At 47.1% G+C, this 21,188-nt stretch overlaps 1 protein-coding gene across 2 annotated transcripts in view; it reads left to right on the top strand.

Annotated features, from left to right (window-relative positions):
• ZFYVE9 (zinc finger FYVE-type containing 9) overlaps positions 1-21,188 on the top strand; it is a 391,527-nt gene that overhangs the window by 351,620 nt on the left and 18,719 nt on the right. For both annotated transcript variants that reach the window (XM_069232671.1, XM_069232672.1), the window contains one exon: positions 16,468-16,630. In XM_069232671.1, the coding sequence (XP_069088772.1) occupies positions 16,468-16,630 (163 nt within the window). The remainder of the gene's footprint in view (positions 1-16,467; positions 16,631-21,188) is intronic.

The raw sequence follows: 21,188 nt of genomic DNA, 5'->3' as shown, positions 1-21,188 counted from the left end.
TGTAACACTCTCCGAATCTCTTCCCTTATTTTTTTCAATATGTCCCTTGGAAGCCTCAATACTCCTTCCACCGCATTCACCAAGAGTTTCCTGCTTTGGAACCAAACGTGACTTTTGTCTGTTCACCACAAACCCCAGATCTCCGAGTAAGTTCTCTGCCATATTGGTATAGTCCTCTACTCTTGACTTCTTCTGATCCATAAATAATATATTGTCTAGCTATATTGTAGGAAAGTGCCCATTTGGACATGGTCACTCCCACTTTTTTCTCACTGGTACTGAGGTTTTTCGACTGAGGTGCCCTGGGTCCCTACCAAACAGATCCACAGTGCCAGCGCTCTTTCCCTAAAATAAGGTAAAATGTATACCATTGGCACACTCCTGTGCCTCTGTAAGGCCCTAGTAAACGGTACCTCTGGTACCTAGAGCATGGGTACTGGAGAGGGTCCCTAAGGGCTGCAGCATGCATTTTGCCACCCTAAGGGACTCCCCTAACAAGTTGCACACAGCTGCCATTGCAGGCTGCGTGTCCTGGTGCAAGCCAGGTGAAAACTCGACAGGGGACAAACATTTTGTGCCATGTCTCAAGCACTGCATCTACAAATTTGTAAGTCACCCCTACAGCAGGCCTTATAGCCCTAAGGCAGGGTGCATTATATTTGATGTGAGGTCACACCTGCATGAGCAGATATGCCCCTCTGATGTCTAGTTTGATAACTAGATATTACAAGTGAACAGGGAAGCCATCCTGAGGTATGTACTGGACACTCCTCATTACGAGTTCCCTAGCTACATAATGACTTCACTGAAACCTATGGTGTTTGGTATCAAACACCTCTTAATAAATCCAGACTGATACCAACCTTGCATTTAAGACATGCATGCAGAGGGCCTCTTAGGGGTGTCTCCTGAAACCTACTGGCCCCTTAGTGTGCGGACTGACTCATATTGACCAGCCTGCCACCACAGGCATGTCTCTGGATGTGAGAGCCTGCACTCTGAGGCCAGATACAATGCCTGCTCTGTAGGACATTATCTCCTACTCCAGCAGGAAGGATAGTGAATCTGCATACCAAGGCCAGGGGCTCCAAAGTCCCTGCTGCCTCTGGTATGCAACCCAGGCTGCCCCACCCCAAAATCCAGGAAGTAGCTACCCCTTGCCCTGAGGCCCGTTTGGCACCAGGACAGGAGGGAAATGAGTTATTCAGTAGTCATGCCCCCCTCTTTGGGCTAGTCACACCCCTAACATGCGCTACCCAAATTGGAAACTTGAGGAAGGCTACCACCATCTTGTTTTTGATGGAATTAGGAATTCTGCTATAGGCTTATGCCCACTCCCCACAGGAAGTGGCCATATAGGGGCTATAGTCTCCCCAGGGATAAATAGCCCACTGGCTACCACCCCTCAATCCCCTAAAAACGCCCCTAAATTGAGTATTTGAGTGGCAACCTGGCACCAGGAACTTAAACGCGTCTGACAAAAGAGGATGGACCATGAAGAGCCGAAGAACTGTGGACTTCAGGTGGACTTTAGTGCAAAACCCTTCCTGCTTACCTGCTCCTGCCGTAACAATCACAACAGCGTGACTCATCTTGCAGCTGTGCATCCACCAAAGGCCCCGGAGGGCCTCCAGCACTTCGCCAAGCAGTCAGTATCTCTCTCGATTTGGAGGAGCCACTTCCCTTCTCCCTGCAGGCACCAACCGCAATGTCCGATTCACCATTCTGCTGACCACCAGGTCCATCAATGCAGCAGTCACTCAGGAGGAGGTCACTGTGCTTCAAGAGGCCCGACCGTCTGCCCACCTAGTGAGAAGATATCCGGACCAACCGGAGCCATCCTGCACCAATTCCTGGGGCACTGGACCCCTTGCAGCAACTAAAGGTTGTTTGAAGTCCAATCTGGACTCCAACATCGCATCTGAAGACCAGCTATCAAGGGACATCAACATTGCAGAGGACATCGGCAAGAGTAGTCCAGCTGCCCTGTTTTGTCCTCCTTCTTGCAGGTCCACCAAAGAACAGTGGGCGCCTTGATGCAAGAGCACCGACAACAAAGACCCGCTTCACCCAAGATCCACAGCCCAGGTCCACAACATCAGTCTGTGTTCCCTTGCTCCCAGGACCCCCAGCGGCCAAGCCCCTGTTAGGTGCTCCTGGACGTATCCCCAAATTGCCCTTGCAGTCTCTTTCTAAGTGGCCCCCCTCATCACCAGCCGTGTAGTACACAGGACACATGACTCGACTAGCACCACTGCACTGGACGTCTCAGGCCAGGTAAAACTTGTCAAAATGTGAAGAAAAAAAAAATGTCTGTCAGAAAACCCCTACAACGTAAGGTGGCCGCCACAAAAGTCACAATCTCAACCACCAATAAAAATTAATGCCGCTCAGGGGGAGTCATTCCTCTGTCTGTAGTCCTACTTCAGTTTTAATATTTTGTTTTGCGTCTCACAATGTACCCGCGCACCACCTCACGGCACAGAGTTTGAAAAACATGTTCCAACAAAATGCTCAACAAGAATCCGAGCCCCCGAACAAACATGTATCCTTGCGGCATGGAATGCTCAGCCAGCGTGAGACACGTGATCGTACAGAATCTACAAAGGAAACGTTTCATTAAATGCATGGGCTGAACTGACAGACACTGCCACCTGAGCTCCTGAAAGCACGAGCTCCTAACCAGCAAACCCACGTGGCTCAAACTGAGAGTTCAAGCAGAGCTTATCAGCCTTCAGGGCCCAATGTAGAATCGATAAAGTAACATAATAACTTACCAAAAAGATTAAGATAATTATGCCATCTAAATAATTACCAATCATACCATATTCCCACACTTTCACAATACTGTCAAACCCAAGCTCCTTTGGCTGAGGGATATTCCCCAATACCTTCAGTAAGTAAATATACACATATACTATTCTCAGACTTTTTAAAACTGAAATTTCGAAGTTCTTTGGAAGAAACAACATAACAAATACTAAATACAATCAAATTTTGCAAAGTATTTGAGAATCAATAGTCCCATGGATCTAGAAAAGATATAGAGGGTCATTCTGACCCTGGCGGCCGGTGGCCGCCAGGGCCACCGACCACGGGAGCACCGCCAACAGGCTGGCGGTGCTCCAACGAGCATTCTGACCGCGGCGGTTCAGCCGCGGTCAGAAGCGGAAAGTCAGCGGTCTCCCGCCGACTTTCCGCTGCTCGTGTGAATCCTCCATGGCTGCGGAGCGCGCTCCGCAGCCATGAGGATTCCGACCCCCCTACCGCCATCCTGTTCATGGCGGGAAAGCCGCCATGAACAGGATGGCGGTAGGGGGGGTCGCGGGGCCCCTGGGGGCCCCTGCCGTGCCCATGCCAATGGCATGGGCACGGCAGGGGCCCCCGTAAGAGGGCCCCGCAAAGTATTTCAGTGTCTGCCTTGCAGACACTGAAATACGCGACGGGTGCCACTGCACCCGTCGCACCTTCCCACTCCGCCGGCTCGATTACGAGCCGGCATCCTCGTGGGAAGGTCGTTTTCCCCTGGGCTGGCGGGCGGTTTTTCAGCAACCGCCCGCCAGCCCAGGGGAAAACTTGTAATACCCGCTGCGGTCTTTTGACCGCGGCGTGGTATTTCGGAGGGGGGAATTCTGGCGGGCGGCCTCCGCCGCCCGCCAACATTGGAATGAGGGCCATAGTCTCTCATAGGGAAATCTCCATTGAAGCCATAAACATTTGAATAGTTCCGTCCACGTGGGGTAGTCCCTGAGCACTTATTTATAAAGTGTAGACATTCACCTTTCTTCAGGAAGGCCTGCAGAAACACTTAAGAAAAAACATAATATTCAGCCTAGTAATCAGGCTACAGTGGTGAAATGCTTCTGATTGTACTTAGAAAAGGGTTCAAACACCCATATAAAAGAATAATTTGAGGTAAATGTTTTACTAAACAGCTCAGACCTCCTTCACAAATCCTTTTCTGTAGAAAAGATGAAGAGTAAAAGGGCAGTGTGCCCCCTATAGGCTGCTATTATGTGAGTCTAAAACAGTGACCGTGCCTTTAAGGCTGCAGAGACCACCAGTATCCCATCATGCTCAGCAGGTGGCAGTTGTCTCAGTTATTTTTTTCTAGTACCTGGTGACAGAATCCTAGATTACTGAGCTCGGCCTTCTATGCTTTTTTCTTCACTCAACATCTTTCATCATTATCTCACATTTTTAGGGTTTTTCTGACAGACATTTGAGGCATTTTTTTCAATTATTTTGCCTTCGGTTAGGCAAGTGCCCTGTCTGTGGGAGGAAGAATGCTAAATCAGTCCCTCACAATGTCTTGTCTGTATTCTCTGCCTTCCCTATAGTCATCTTCCAGAGTGGTGTCAACACTGCAAGAAGTTCTCACACCATACCCTGAGAGAGAAAGAAAAGATTTGCCTCCATGGCACAGAAGAACGGTGCAGACAGCAAATCCAGTCTCGAGGTGAGACCTCAGAGTGAGGAGCGGGTCAGTCCTCTACCATTGCTCTTACAGCTGTCTCTAAGGGACGTGGAAGGTCCACAAAGAGAGTGCCAGCTCAAATGCCATTTTTCCCATTCGACGTCGAGACCAGGTACCGCACCGACTTGTTTGCTGTCGAGGTCTGGGTTGCTGTCGAGGAAACAACACAGATCGATTGCAAAACAACACAGATCGATTGCAAGACAAGTAGACCTCATACGCAGTCGACACGCACTGTGAGATTGAAGTCCGAGAGCATATCAACATCAAGGTGGTCAGACCCTTGGACACCTAAGAGCTGTTCAGCATTGACTGGTAGGAAAAGATTGACGTAAAAGCCTCTGAGACGGCGGTTGCTGTTGAGTCATTGCCGGAGGTAGACATCGAAGTCCATCTCGATGTTGAGGAGAAAAAAGAGGCGCATATACTCTTCAACTGACTTGGAGTACATAAGGGCATACTCCCCTTCCTCACCAACAATGCTGCCAGATTCGCCGACTCCACCTCTTCCTCCACGGCCTCCTCAGCCTGCAACTCCTGCACCTCCACAATCTAGATTGCGCTCCAGAACACACCATCGGTCACACCGTCATAGGCATCGTTCCAGGTGTTCTTCGTCTTCAGGGTGCTATCATCATTGTAGCCTCTGTTCTCAGACACAGGCAACATCTAGACATTGATCCAGACACACAATGTCCTTATCGTCTTCAGCAGAACGTTACTCACCAACATTAACAGATTCTCCGCCTCCTCACATCTCTCCGGTGGACAACATCACCACCTTCCAGGAGGTTTTAGTAAAGAGCGCTGCAAAGCTTAACATACAGATGTCGGTTTCTTCACCTACCACATTTGTTATCTTTGAGACGCTTCACCAATGATTGGCGTCATGGCCCCTACTTCCATTGGTGCCAGGATTGTTTAAGCCTTCAATGGAGCTTATCACCCCAGCTACAACCAAAACAGCTCCCTTGAGTCTAGAGAAGAAATATAGGCCTCCAGAACAAGTTGGTCTATTCCTTAGAGCGGATCCACCACCTGACTCTGTAGTCCTTTTGGCTGCGAGGAAATATCATGCTACCACTCCTGCTTCTTCTATTCCTCCTGATATGACGAGCAAGAAACTTGAATCTGTGGGTCGCAAGGTTTGTAACACAGCTGCAACCACCATGAAAGCAGCCAGTGCCACCACCCTCCTGGGTAGGTACGATAAAGCGGTCTGGGGGTCTATCGAGACCCCCATATCATCAGTGCCGCAGCAGATTCCTCACTGTTGGCGGCTCATGAATATTGTCATGGCATAGCCTTGATTCGACATTCTTGGCTGCTGCTCACACCGTTGAAATCTGAGTCACAGCAAAGGATTTTGAATCTTTCATTTTCTGGATCTACCCTCTTTGGCAGCCACTCAGACAACAAGATGGCTTGCTTGAATTTTGAAATGAAAGCAGTGGCAGCTTATCATTTTAAGAGAGAGGAGGGCAGGGGAAGTGTTACATTATATACGCACACATACACTTCACACCCATTCATTCACACACCCATTCACAACACTTACTAAAAAATACACATAGATTCATACATGCACTAAACATAAAAAAAAAAAAACTTACCTCAGCAGCTCCAACTAGGAAGCTTCAGAGGTCCCAGGAGGGTTGGAACTGCTGCCTTCCCTCATAGGCTATCCTAAGGTCCGCCAATGAGGGAAGGCAGCAGTCCCAACTCGTAACAGAGTGAGATGGGGTCAGTGAGACTGCTGACGCCACCCGCTCTGTGACTAGGTGTCACTGATTGACACTCGGTCCTGGCCGCTTCAGGGCTTAAAACTGAAGCGTCCAGGTCCAAGCAATCTGTGACATTCCCTGTCATTATGCCGGGGGGGCTCGGGGCTCGATGCACCTTTGCTAGGCTGAAGAGGTCATGCCCACAGGACTGTTATTCTTCAGCCCAGTAAATTTCAGCTCATGCAGCCAGGAGTCTTCACATTTAGCGCATGTCCAACTCCGGGCTGCCTGACCTGAACCAGAAGAGTATCTGTGTGGCTGACTTTTGTTCAGCCTGACAGATAATCTTCACGTCAGGAAAAAGGTAGAGGGGCGTGACCCCTCAGCCCTTACGGAGGGGCCACTGCTGCACTGAAGGCTGTTGGCCTCGAAAGACCGTAAGAATAAAGACGTCCTTTCAGGCTATGCCAACACCGGTTTTACTCTCAGAGGGTTTAAACCCCTCATTGGTACCAAAGTCAGCAGCAGCCACAACAATAATGCCTTTACCAGCAGCACCAACAACAATGACAATCTAGAGGGTGAGCTTCACAACAAACCACCCAAGGGGGTAAAACCACAACAGGTGCAAACAATGAATCTTCCCTTCTGCCTCTTCTGTTACCCACTCCTGTAGGGGGAAGCATCCCATGCTGTGTGGCTGAGTGGCAAAAAATCACAAAAGACTCCTGGGTGCTGAATATTGTTCAATGTGGGTATTGTATCAGGTTCACCAGCTATCCCCCAACCATACCACCAACACCGTCATTTACCCATGCTTCGGAAAGAAGTCAACATCTGGCTTCAAAAGAATGCAGTGGAGGTCATCCCCCACAAACAGGGCACAGATATCTACACCAGATACTTTCTGGTGAAGAAAAATTAGAAGAATGAGTTCATACCCATTCTTGACTTAGACAGCCAACAAATGAATTTGTAGAGAAAAATTTTGAATGCTGGCATTACATCAGATCTATCCTAAACTACATCAGGGTCATTGACTCTGTTCTGTAGAAGTCTAAGACACATATTTTCATATACCCATTTCAAAGAAACACTGCACGTTCTTGAGATTTGTAGTGAGGCAGGACCACTATCAATGCCAGATCCTTCTGTTTAGCCTCAAGTCAGCCCCCAGAACCTTCTCCATGTGCACAAGTGCACATCAGTAGTAGCTGCACATCTCAGGAGGCACAGAATTTTATCCCTATCTAGACAATTGTCTGGTCAAAGCTTCCACTTCACAAGAATCCCAGCGACATCACAACTGGACTTGCAATGCCCTCCATCGGTTGGGTCTACACATCAACCACAGCAAGTTGATCTCCAATCCAGTGCAGACTCCAGACTCTGCAGTATTTAGGAGTCACTCTCAACACCATACAGGCAAGAGTGTCTCCATCGGGGGAGAGATTTTCATTGATCTGTCAGAATTGTCACTCTCTAGTGAAAGTCTCATATCCCACGGTGAGGTCACTGTCTTCTCTCCTCGGCTCCATGGCCTCAAGACCTTCCTCGCTCTGAATGCTCACATTCACATGCTTCCCCTCCAGGAATGTCAGAGGGGTCAAGCGACAGGAAACTGGGAAGGCAAGATACTTCTTTCCCTGCATGTGAAGCAGTCTGAGGTGGTGATGCTCTCCAACCAACCTTTTTCACGAGATGCCTTTCCACCAACAGACTAATTACCAAACCATAGTAATGGATGCATCGCTAATGGGATGGGAATCCCACATGGATCATCTCAAAATACAAGGCAAATGGTCTCAGAAGGAAATGACATTTCACATCAACCTCCTAAAGCTCAGGGCAGTCCACTTGGCGCTCAAAATATTTTACCTGTCATTCAAGACCCAATCCTTGCTTGTTCGGACGGACGATACAACCACCATGTACTACCTCAACAAGCAGAGGTGGGACCGAGACCCAGACCTTTGTCCCACAAAGCCCAAGCAGTTTGGAGATGGCTCCTAGCCAGAAACCTGCAGATCATGGAAACTCACCTCCAAGGTGTGCAAAATGTGCATGCAGACGCCCTCAGCAGGAAACCACAAATGGGTCCTTCACAACATCATTGTGCAAAACATCTTCAGGCTGGCGGGCTCTCCGCACATCGACTTGTTCACTACTGCAGAAAACAAGAAATGCTAGGACTGTGCTTCAAGGTTCTTCCAACCAGGGACCCTGGGGAATGCCCTATTCATCAACTGGTCAGGCAAATTTCTCTACGCCTTTCCTCTAGTCCCTCTGATCCCAACAGTCCTCCTCAAGCTGTCCTACTCTAGAGGTAGACTCATCATGATAGACCTAGAGTGACCACCTCATTGGTGGTTCATGGACCTTCTTCACCGGTCACAGCGTCCACATCTCAAACTGCAGTGCCGACCAGACCTACTAACGAAGTTCATAGGCTAGATGGTTCATCCCAATCTCTACTCTTTGAATTTGGCAGCATGACTCCTGAGCTAGTGCAGTATGGACACCTGAACCTCCTGCAAGACTGCATGGACATTTTTAAAGAGGCTAAACGTGTACATCTTATGCCTTCAAGTGGAAGAGATGTTGCATTTGGTGTTCTTCTAAGAACTTCATTGTGCCAGGAAGAAGCCACCCTTCCCTACCTCCTATATTTGGGAAAATCTGGCTTACAATTCTCGTCAATAAAGATTCACGTGGGGGCTCTTGCTGCCTACAGAAAATGTCCTTCCTTCACAAACCGCTTTTTTCAAAATCCCAGTACTTAAAGATACCTTTAAGGGGTTAAAAAGGGTCTTTCCTCTTATCGGGCATCCTTTCCTTCCCTGGAAACTTAACACAGTCCTTTCACGTTTATTGCAAGATCTTTTTGAACCTATTCATAAGACATCCCTACAGCATCTCTTGTGGAAAGTAGCTTTCCTTGCAGCAATCACATTAGCGCATGGGATTAGCGAACTCCAAGGATTATTTGCTCACGAACCTCATACAGTTTTCCACTCTAAAAAGGTAATTCTAAGAATCCACCCAAAATTTCTTCCCAAAGTTAATTTGGATTTTCATGTCAATCAGATGATTTATTTGCTAACCTTCTTTCAGAATCCTTTAACTCCATCAGAGGAACTCTTCATTCCCTTGATGTAAGGAGGGTCCTGAAGTTTTATCTGGAAAAGACACACAACTTGTGCGAATCGGACCAACGTCAAGCCTGGAAACGGTTGCCTGTCCTTTTAAAGAATATAGACAAATTTTAGTATGGACTGCTGCAGCTACATAAAATAAAAGAAGACAATAACTTCTGTTTTTAGTAGCAAGAAAGTACTGAGGAAGAAATGGCAGCAGCCTATGTAGAGTGAAGTAGTACAGTCGGGCAAGTCCAGTCTTGTAAGCTCAAATACAGTTAGATAAATCGTTCCTCTAGAAGGTAAGCACTAGCCAGCTACAAAGGCCCTAATTAACTTCAGGAGACATGAAACCTGCATTCAGTAAATGTTGGACCTGCCAGAAAACGGTTTGGTAACCCATGAACCCCTGCAGGACCCTTTACAGATAAGAATACAAAGAGAACAAAGTATGATGGAGAAGCTGTGATTCATTGCCAGTTCCATCACTTCGCTGGATAGTTGTGCGAACTATCAGTGGGATTAAACTTTTATTGAAGTCATGTTGGATATAACAAGCTGCCAGAGTACTAAAGGCTTTGTGGTAAGACGCACAAATCCCTTACTTCGAGTCTCTTGCTTCCGACCAGATGTGTGGGCAGAAGTACTAGACAAAATAAAGATATTGTGGTTTCTAAGTCAATGGGACCACTGCAGCCAAGAAGCACATTTGGTATTGACGCAACACCCTGAAGAACACCCTCAAGAAGGTGATCTTAAATAGGTCACAATTGAAATGTTTATGCCTTCATCGGCATGGCAACATCTGCAAAAGAGTTCATTCTTGAAGAAGGCCAGTTACTTGAAGAAACCACACTCAGTCCCAGCCCAGTTAAACAGTGGCATTGTTTGTTCTTCACTCCTTTCCCACTAGGATATTAAATCATTCAGTGGGAAGCAGACCATTCTTACCACCAATTACAGGACAGGAGAACCTTGGACAAGGGGGTGCTTCCGACCATCAAGATCAGATTATGCTTCAAGTGTGTAAAAGCCAGGAAATCACTGCTCAAGACATTGTATGTGGCAAACATTACCAAATTATAGTCCTACCTTTTGCATGTACGGCCAGTAACCGAGTGCTTGTCAAACACCTATCGGTGGAGATATTGCATATTCAAAAAGGACTGCGTGTGCATAATTGACTGGTAATGTAAGATTATTTATCCATATCGGAACAAGACAGCTGTTGTATCTGTAGTAGGTTAAGAATTCTATCCCAGTACCCGTTCAATAAAAAATATTTCACAGATGACAATGTTTATCATTGCACAACATGGCCCAGACAGATTTGCTTCTAATGTTTATTTCAGGTGTTCTCCGCAAAACAATGCACATTGTGGCCTATCACAACTCATTAGCTATGTTTCAGGCAGTATTGGTTATGACATCCTATGGATAATGCTGATTTCTAGAGTTTTTCTCACAACTGGAAGCCCAGGAGTCCAGCTACCAGAAGGCATTATTTAGCAAAATGGACTGTAAATTGTATAATGGTGCTTAGGGCACAATACCACATCAATGTAATCTAGGAGGAGAGTGAAGCACTTCCAATACCGCCGAAGTCACACAGTAACTTATCACACATGAAAAGAACCACACAGTGTAGCAAAAATAAAGGTACTTTTACAGGAACACCAAACTAGATTTCTATAGGCAAACCCCCTGGTGGTAAGTACTCTCAAAATATACACCGGTGAGTGTTGGGGAAATAGCAAAAAATACCAAGGGCCCTATAGGGGGCCAAATCATATATTTAAAAAAAAGTGGAATGCAAGAATGGGTCCCCACCCGAGGATATGGAGTGGTTAGCCAAGGGCTGGGAGAGAGTGGAATCCCAAGAGCTAAGTATGTAGAAGACCCTCCTTCCCCCCCAACTACAAAGAGAGGTAAGTTACCTGGTCGTCCCATAGGCTAACGTGGGGACTTGTAAATGGAATATTGCAAAAGCAGGACCAGGCTGGTGGAACCCAACAGTGGATTCTGGAGAAAGAGGACCTGTAAAAGAAGGGGACAGAGTTCAGCCCACACAGGAGTGTCCAGGTGGGGCAGGAGGCAATGCCCACCCTTCTGTGTGTGAAGATCCATGTCGATGGTGATGGATGAAGTACAGCTACGGAGCCCAAGAGCTGCAGAGGAGTCCCTAGGTCACCAAGTAGCTGTCCCTCACTAGTCACCAGATTGCAGACGGGTCAGTGGTCGCGGGACCACCAACAAGCAAATGCAACTGAAGCTGTTGGAGATTTGCAGAGCTGAAGAGGACCAGCAAGGTCCTGGGGACTCGACCCTTGGAGGGACGTCTGGGCTGACCCTCAGAAGACAGGAGAGCCAGCGGAAGCAGTCAGAGCCCCCACGAGCAACCCGCTGACAGCAGGTACAGTAAGACGAGGTGAGGCCCAAGCAACACACCTGAAGAGGAGTCCTACATTGCTGGAGCAGCAAATTGCAGAGGTAGCGCGCTGGGGTCCGGGGCTACTTGGATCCTTACGATCCTTCGGAGCAGGAGTCGTTAAGCCTTGGTTGCTGCAGCAGTCACAGTGCACATGAGTTCTGTCTTGGAGGAAGAGGAAAGGGCTCACTGTCTCCCAAGTTGGACAGAAGGCAGAGAGGTCACCGAGGACCCGTCAGAATGATGGAGAATTTTCGCAAGTCCAGAGGACAGCTGATCCCAGCAGATGGACATCGTTGCCTTAAGTGCCTACGGATACAGGGAGTGACTCCTTCACTTCAAGGGAGATTCCTTCTTGCTTCTTTGGTGCAGCTGATGTATTTCAAGTCTTGCCAACCCCAGATGATGCAGAGCCTTGAAAATGTTCCAAGTTGCTGACAGGAGCTGCAAAAACAATGTTCCAAGAAGAGGTTATATTGATGTTTGTCTTGTTCTATTCCTTTGGAGTCAAGCAGCGTTTTCGGTGGCCAGGAGCAGGTGAGGACTTTGCAGAGGAGTCCTGGTGGAATCTTGCCAACGAAATCAGGGGACCTACCTGCAAGAGAGTCTCTAAATAGCCCAAAAGGGGGCTTGGTCTCCATCTGAGGTAACCGCCTATCGGGGGGAGGGGCGCGGCACTGGCGTCGGCTACCTACCCTGACCAGTCAGATGCTTCCAGGGGCCTCGGCACATCTTGTTTTCAAGATGGCAGAACCAAGTGACCACCTGGAGGAGACACCTGGGATGGTGATGGACAGGGGAGTGGTCACTCCCCTTTCCTTTGTGCAGTTTCGCTCCAGAGCAAGGACTGGGGTCCCTGGACTGGTGCAAACCGGATTATGCAAGGAGGGCACCAAATGTGCTCTTCAAAGCAAACTGGTGGCGAGGGGAGGCTACCCCTCCCAAGCCTTGTAACACCTGTTTCCAAAGTAGGCAACATGTAATCCTTTGTTCTGCCTTCCCTGGCATGAGCTGGTCAAGCAGTAGGAGGGCAGAATCCTGTCTGAGTGGCTGCAGCAGCGTGGGATGCTCACAGACCCTGAAAGACTGGTAGGAGCAGTACTGGGGGTCCTCTAAGGAGCCCCTAGTGTGCACAGAATCATGCCACCAGTATTGGGGTGTGATTCCGACATGTTTGATACCAAACATGCCTAGGTTCGGATTTACCATCATGTACCTGGACCACAGGTAGTGCGTGAGCAGTGGCCAGTACATACCTAAAATTGCTTCCCTGCACTTAAGAAGTCCAGGGAATTGGAACTGGAGTTCGTAGGAGGTGCACACACACACACACGCACACCTGCACCCTGCGCTTTGGGCTGGAAAGGCCTACCATAGGGGTGACTTACAGTGACATGGTGTAGTGACCAGCAGTGAAAGAGTGCACACGCCTTTTCACGCAGGCTGCAATGGCAGGCCTGCAGATACAGTTTGAATGGGCTCCCATGGGTCGCATAATACATGCTGCAGCCCATGGGGGACCCTTGGTGTACCAATGCCCTGGGAACCTTGGTACCATATACTGTGGACTTACAGGGGGACTCCAGTATGCCAATTGTGGGGTCTAAGAAGTTCCAAAGCACCTACATTTGGTGGGGAGAGTACAAAAGCACAGGATCCCAATGAAAAATGTCAACACTTGCACCAAATTACCAAAGAATGAATTTTCAGCAGTCAATTGCATGCCTTTTCTTTTAAAAAGCACAGCTTGGTGCCTTACAAACAGGCAAGCCTTATCCGTTTTACATTTATGCAAGTTTGTCCCATACAAGTGCCCATATTGTTGGACAGCACTTGGTTAAGATGATTCTCACACTCACAATGATTGTCTTTCCATCTGTTAAGTCAATTGTAGGAAAGTGCCTATTTTGACATGGTCACCCACCGTTTTACTTGGTTTCTGGTGCAATTTTGACTAAAAGTGCTCTGGGACCCTGCTAAACAGCTCCCCAGTGCCAGATCTCTTTTCCCCCAAAACTACACAGTTGTTTTTCCCAACTGGCAAAACCTTTAGCTACCACTGTAAGTCCCTATTAAATGGTACCCTTGGTTCCTAGGGCATGGGGTACTAAAGGAAGGCCCCTGGGGGCTGCAATACAAATTGTGCCACCCTCAGGGACCCTCTCACTAACTGCACACAGTGCTGCTTTCGTGTCTTGGTGCAGAACTAAAATGAAAACACATCATGGCACACAACCTCTGTGCCCTGTCCCCTTTACACTGCATTCAATATATATGTCTACCCTCTAGCAGGCCTTTCAGCCCTAATGGCAGGGTGCATTGGTACATGTGAGGGCATACCTGCCTGAGCAGATATGCCCCTGCTATGTCTTTGTCGATTCTCAGACATAGTAGAAGAATAGGGAAGCCATTTTAGGTACATGTGCTGGACCCTGGTCATTACGAGTTCCCCAGCTACATGATATCAAAAACAGTGCCAACAAGGAAGATATTCATAGGATTTGGGCGCTCACAGTAAGTCCATCAAATAACAACACATTCTGTTCATGGCACGGTGCTTCTGACAAGAGGATCTTCCTCAATCCTCCAATGTTTCAAGAGAAACAAAACAGAATAAGAACAGGTGTCATAGCACTCGTGATATCAAGTTAGAAGTTACTCATATGTCCAGTCTCCTTCGTAAATTGACAACCAACTTGTGTTTGTATCAAAAGATATAAACAGAGACCACCTCAACGTTATGACTATTTTGGATTATATAGATTCCATTAAGCCCTGATGAAGTCCTTAAGAGAGATACTTCTCAGAGGATGAAACACGTGTTGGCTGTTCCTATGGAGGATATCTGAACATTATGAATAAAATTGGACTTTGATACAAACACAAGTCTCCTTAGAGAGAGTTCTGGTCCCCTGAGGTGAGAGTTAACACTCCTGAGGGCTCAGAACAAAGGCCTACTCTAGACAGAGGTGTGACCTCCTCTCCCAGGCAAGATGGACATTCCCTGGTGGGAAACTTCAGAAGCCTTCCTGACTTTGTAATGCGACCCAGGCAGATGGTGAGGATGACCAAACCCCCTGTCCTGAACCCATGTTTGGCAGCAGCACAGGCAGAAAAATTAGCTAAATTAGGAGGACTGCCCACTTCATGCAAGTCCCACCACTAAGGTGGACAAGCGGAAGTGGGCACTACTTTTTAAATTCCCTCATCTTCTTTGGAAGGAATTAGGCCGTTAGGGTTATGCCCATTTCCCAACAGAAGTGGTCATATAAAGGATGTAGCCACCCTGATGGTGAGTAGCTCATTGGCTACCACCTGGCACTCCTTTGTAATTAAGTGGCACTCCTGAACCCTAGAACTCAGATTCCTGATGACCTAAGACGAGCCGGACCCTACAAAGTCGCACCAGGAGGGAAAACTACAGACACCAACTGACCTGGCCCCAGCTCTACCGGCCTGTCTGCAGCCCTCGATGATCCTCCACAAAAAGACGATCTGTTCTGCAGCCCAACGACCACCAAAGCTTTGGGAGGACTGCCAACCTTCGGCAAAGATCAAGATCACCTGTGAACAGCAGACCTGTTCAAGAAGAAACCAACTTTAAAAGAAAAGAACTCTGCCCTGAGAAATGGCAAAAATGCCTCCCGACCCACCACTGCATCTAAGGCCCACGGCCCGACTTCCAGTGGCACACCCACCCTGTGAAGGCTGCCCAGCGATTCGGAGTTCAAGTCTAGCATGGGCTGACCCCTGGCGGTCTCTGCCTCCAAGCCTGCAGTCTCAAACCGAAGACTCCACCCAACCGCGACCTTCCTGGTAAGCTATTGCCGATGCCAAAAGACACCCCTGCACCCGGAGCCGCTCTGCCTTGGGGAAATGGACCCTCTGTGTTCCTACGTCCCCTAGCATCAGAACTTACCTGGGCAGCTCAGCCTCCTGGCTCGAGCCTGCAACCTTTTTCCAAAACTGATCTCCCCCATTGACTTGCATTGAGTGCCCAATGCTTTGTTGGCAGTCTGCACCCAGCCGCCCCTGTGCTGCTGAAGGTGTAAGTTTGGTGCTGTCTTGTGACCCCTCCCCCGTGCTTGCCTCAATCCCGGGCGATCGACCCCTGACTACGTTACTCAACCATGCGCAGCTCATCTTCGTTCATCCCCAGGCTCCATTGGTTAACATTGGGCACCCGGCTGCGAATTTGACCTCTGCACCCGTCTGCCCCTGCAAGTGTTGATTTTTTAAACTGCAAAGTATTTATGCTTGAAAATCTATTTACCTGATTATGAAGTTATTGGGTTGAAACATATATAAAAAGAAGAGTTATTTTTCTAAATTGGGCTCAGGTTTATTCTTTGAGTGTGTCTCATTATTGTCTCTGTGGGTACAAGTGCTTAGCACTACCCTCTGATTAGCCTAACTGCTCACCCACATTACCACAAAATAGAGCATTAGTCCTAACTTTTCCTTTGCAATACCAATTGGGATCCACTGGACTGTCTGCACAGTGTACTTCATTTTGGTGCACCATATTGAGAGCCAGCTTTCTACATTAACTATTCTTAGAGGCTGGTGATTAAATATTGTAATAGTTTTGTTTGTATTTTATGTTGCAAAATTATAAAAATACAACTTTCATCAGATTTATATGAAATGGCATTCTCCACTTAGTGATTTCCTCTAATATGTAAAATGTAATTTTACCAGATGGAGTAATGATCCAAATAACTGCTGAAAACATGGACTCACTGAGGCAAGCGCTGAGAGAAATGAAAGACTTCACTATCACTTGTGGCAAAGCAGATGCTGAAGAAGCTCAGGAACATGTCTATATCCAATGGGTGGATGATGACAGAAACATCAACAAGGGGTAAATAATGTTATGTTATAGTATTTGTAAAGTGCATGGCTGTTCCAGCATTTGAGCTTCCCAGCACTAAGCCATACGGGAGGTAAACTGCAACTGCTGAAAGTGCGAGCTGAAAATCCCTGCAGAAAAAGCCAAGCCTTTAACGTTTTCCTGAAATGAAGGTGATTCTCAGTGTTCCTGATGGGAAGAGGTTGCACATTCAGGCAGCAGGGGCATTGGCTCGAAAAGAGCAGCCTCCAGCTCTTACTCGCCGAACTTGGGGGACCATGGCCAGGCTAAGGTCCGCTGAAGGTAGGAAGTGGGAGGGCCGTTAAGGAAGAATGAGGTTAGACAAGGTAAGAACCCCCGGTAATACAGGATTTTATCAACCATGCACAAGGTCTTAAAGTATATGCACTTTTCCACAGGGAGCCAGTGTCATTTATGCAGAAGTCTGGACACAGAACAAAACTTTAGGAGCGAAAATAGCAGCCAGGCTGCAGTATTTTGGGCCCGCTGAAGTTTTCTGATAACTGACTTGTTAGCTTCAAGATACAGAATGTTGCAGTAATCCAACCGAGATGGGACCACGCCTTGGACAATAGTCTGTCAAAAAAGACAAGAATAGGTATGAGACTGCTCAGGGGCCCAAAGCAGATGACAACAACTGAACAGGCCTGGGCTTCAAAGCTCAAAGAGTTGTCTATGATGGCGACTAGATTTTTTTTTATGGAGGGTTTTGGTGTGTGGGAGACCAGAGGGAGGTAGGCCACCGATGGTAGCCCCGTGGGTTTGTATCTTTGCTCAAAAGAAGTACTTCCCTCAGTAACATAGCCTTGTTTCTGTTTCACTATTATTCTTATCTTTATGCTTTTTTTTTATCTTAAGTTGGCGGTGTTGTCAAACATGTGTTGAATGTTTGCATGTGGGGCAATGTAGGAAGTAATGTGATCCAACAAGAAGGGCCCTAGTTTGGGGCAGGACATTGTGATTTAAAGAGCATCTTCTCCAAATACAATATGGTTTTAGGCCTCTATTATTTTTCTTCCTCTGGTGCAGGATAATGAGCTAGGCACGTTGTATGAAAAAGGTATCTAGGATGCCACAAATAATGTGAGCAAAATATTTTGAGATCAGTGAAGCTTTCTGTTTTTTGTAGGAGCTACCGTGTGGTGTTTACCGTGGTAATTGTTTTTCCTTCTGGTTCTGCTACAGGCTGGTAACCCACTGATATTGTAATGGTTCACTTTTCATTTTCACAGTAAAGGCTGGTGATTCTTTTAAATATGTAAGAAATATTAACATGGCTGATGGTTGTGTGCTGCGCTCCCATGTTTTTTTTTTTTTTTTTTGCTGGGTTATGAGAGTATGGCACCATTGCTTCATTAAGCAATTTGCACACATGTGCTTTTAGCTCAGAGCATTTTTTTTCTGTGCTGATGATCATACAAAAACCACCCAGCTATCACCATAGGTTTCATGAGTGTCCCTTCCTTTTCGTAGATGGAAGTGTCGATCAGGAAAGGAAGACTTTGATTCTGCAGCTGGGATATTTATTGGGAGATCTGGAAGACATTTTGATAGTCATATTTTCTAAATCTTCCCATAGACATCCAGGTTTATGAAACCTAGAACAATCTTGTGATGAGCCTGAGTTTTATCAAGTGAACAGCCGCACTCTCACAATCATGTGGTTCGTTGCGTTGCTCTATTTGCTTCTGAATTACTCTGCTCTTTCCGAAGCCTATTTATTAATTAATGTTCTAGGCATGTATGGCTGTTGATAACATACTGTGCGTACTCCTACCATGTAGTGTTGGGTCCAGATGTGTGCAAGTTGTTTTTCTTTGAAGAAGTCTTTCTAGTCATGCGGCAGAGGGACTTCTCCTCCCGGTATTCATGCACATGTGCATCGACTCCATTGTTAGATTGTTTGTTTTTTTGTTTTTTTTTCAATATCGGGTTCGGACGTGTTCTTCGGTGCTCCCGTTCAAGACTGTTTTGGGCTCCCTTCAGTTCATTGTTCACCTCTTTACCAGTCAGTATTGTTTTCAATCGCATTCCATCGTAGTGCATCGTAAAAAGGAAAAACGCATCACCTGTAGATTCAACGTGCTACAATCGTGGCCTTTGGGTCTTTTCTCACCTCTTAGGTTTCGACCAACATTGCGCTGCTAATGGAATTGACTCTGTTTAGCTTCTATCACAGCTGCACACAAAATACCAGAATACCTGTGAGGCCTATAAATCCTTTCGATCGAAGAAAACTTTGCGGGATCGTCGAGTGCGTCACAGAGAAGTGCAGCGTAAAGATCTTGAGGAGACACCCAACATCTTCGACCAACAAGATGTCAAAGAGGAAGAGGAAAAACTGCACAAGGCCTCCACAGCTGAGGATGAGGTCCTTCCCATCCGAGACTCCGGCTCCGACATAGAGTTCAGTCTACAGATGCAGGACCTTTCTTCGGGATAGCTTGCAGTTGAGTAACCATGCCCCTGTCCAACCAACCAAGAGACATTCAGTTCCAACCGAAACTACGGCTCACGGGCCACCACTGCCAACAAGCCATGGTAAGCACCACCTGTCCACTAAGGATGTCCCGCCCTTGGGCTCAGCAGTAAAGCGAAGCTGAAACCTCCCCCTTCCGCACCGAGCCAGTCAGCATCCATGTTGAGCCAACCGTCTCCCTCATCAGCTCTGACCATCCAGCCTCAACCTCTTTGGCTCCGAGCATCTCAACGCCGAAACCAAACTCAAGTTCTGCACCGAAACCCTCCATACAAGCATTGGCTCTGGAACCGATTCTCCAAACCATACAGGAGAGGCTTGATCCCAAACAGAAAAAAACTGCATATGCAGCATCTACCCGGCTAAGCCATCTTCCCTATCAGGTCCCCTTACTCAAAAATCCCATTGAAGGGGATTTTCTCTTCAAAACACTCTCCACCACCACTAGGGCATGACAATACCTGCCTGTGTTGAAGGGGGTGTTCTGACACTCGGATGAGGTTTTTAAAGACCCGGTGCAGGCATGCATTATTACCCCTAGAGTGGATCAGAAGTATAAAGCTGCAACCTCAGACCCAGGGTACATCAGGGGCCAAATCCCCCCAGATTTACTGGTGGTATCTAACACCCCTAAGAAGGTAAATTCCCAGACCACAGCATATGCTCCTCTACCTGATAGAGTGCAAGCTCATAGACGCTTCAGGAAAGAGAGTGGGGGATGAAATGGAGGAGTACAAGAAAAGGGGTCATGAAATTGTCCAAGAGGGCAAATGAATATCAAATATTTCAATCAGATGTGTCCTTGACTCAGTGGACACAGCCACCCAGGGCATCAATACTAGGGTACTGCTGCGTAGACACGCTTGGCTATGCATATCTGGCATTAAGCCAGAGGTGCAGCAAGCCCTCTTAAATGTCCCACTCGACATGCAACATCTGTTTGGTCCCAAGTGGACCAAACATTGTAAAAGATGAAGAAACACACAGAAGTGGCTAACTCTGTGGGGGTGCTTCAAACCCCTACTTCTTGTGCATCATTTTGGCGTCCCACATACAAACAGGGCACCAAAACCACACCATCAGATGCCTCTACCTCCACCTACAGACAAGAACACCAAATCTCCTTATAAAGAGGATATTACAGAGGCAGATGTAGAGGAAGCAATTCCAAGGGCTGTGGAAAGGGTGCCTCTACTCGCACCACACCCTCCACCTCCAAACAGTGACTCTCTTCTTATTTCCCCCTGTCGGGATGGCTACAACACTTCTTCCCCTCCTGGAAAACTATAACATCAGATCAGTGGGTGTTGGACATTATCCAACATAGAAATTTTCTGGAGCTCTTAAACACACCTCCAAACATCCCACCTCGCATAAACAAACTCTCCACAGAACATCAAAACCTTCTCAAACAAGAAGTGCAGGCTCTCTTGCACAAAGGAGCCATAGAGCCTGTCCCTCTTCAACAGCAAGGCTCAGGAGTTTGCTCCCTATACTTTTCAATCCCCAAAAAAGACAGACCACTATGGGCTATATTAGACCTCAGGCCTTTAAATCGTTACATCCTATCACAGCATTTCTATTGACCTGATTGTAGAAACCTTGAAGGGCATAGGCCCATCCATCAAACAAATCAAGTATTTCATTTTCTACTTTAATAGTGGTTCCAAAACACAGTTCGTTTTTTCTGTCCAACATTCTGAGCAAATAGTATGTCATAAGAGTCCAATTTATTTTAGCAAGAATAAGGTGGCTTGATTTTCTTCACAAAACAAGCATTTAGTCTGTTATTTTCAATTTCCTGGAATGAATGCATCTAGGAATAAACTAAATGAAAAATTCTATCTTGCAGCACTTATTCTTTTCTGTTATTTTCCGCAGTGTGTAACAGACTTATTTGTAGCATATGGAGTTGTAGATACGTATGCTTTGCATAATCCTGCCATCTAGTGTTGTGCTTGGACATTACAAATAGTCTTTCTTCCAAGGTATTTCAAGTCACTTGCTGTGCTGCAACTACGTCCTTAGTCCACAGTGCGCATTGGCACCGACTCCTCACCCAAGATAGTT

This window comes from Pleurodeles waltl, chromosome 4_2 (assembly GCF_031143425.1).
Source record: "Pleurodeles waltl isolate 20211129_DDA chromosome 4_2, aPleWal1.hap1.20221129, whole genome shotgun sequence".
Classification (NCBI taxonomy): Eukaryota; Metazoa; Chordata; class Amphibia; order Caudata; family Salamandridae; genus Pleurodeles; species Pleurodeles waltl.
Note: the sequence above shows the minus strand (reverse complement) of the source record. Positions and strands in the feature narration are given on the sequence as shown.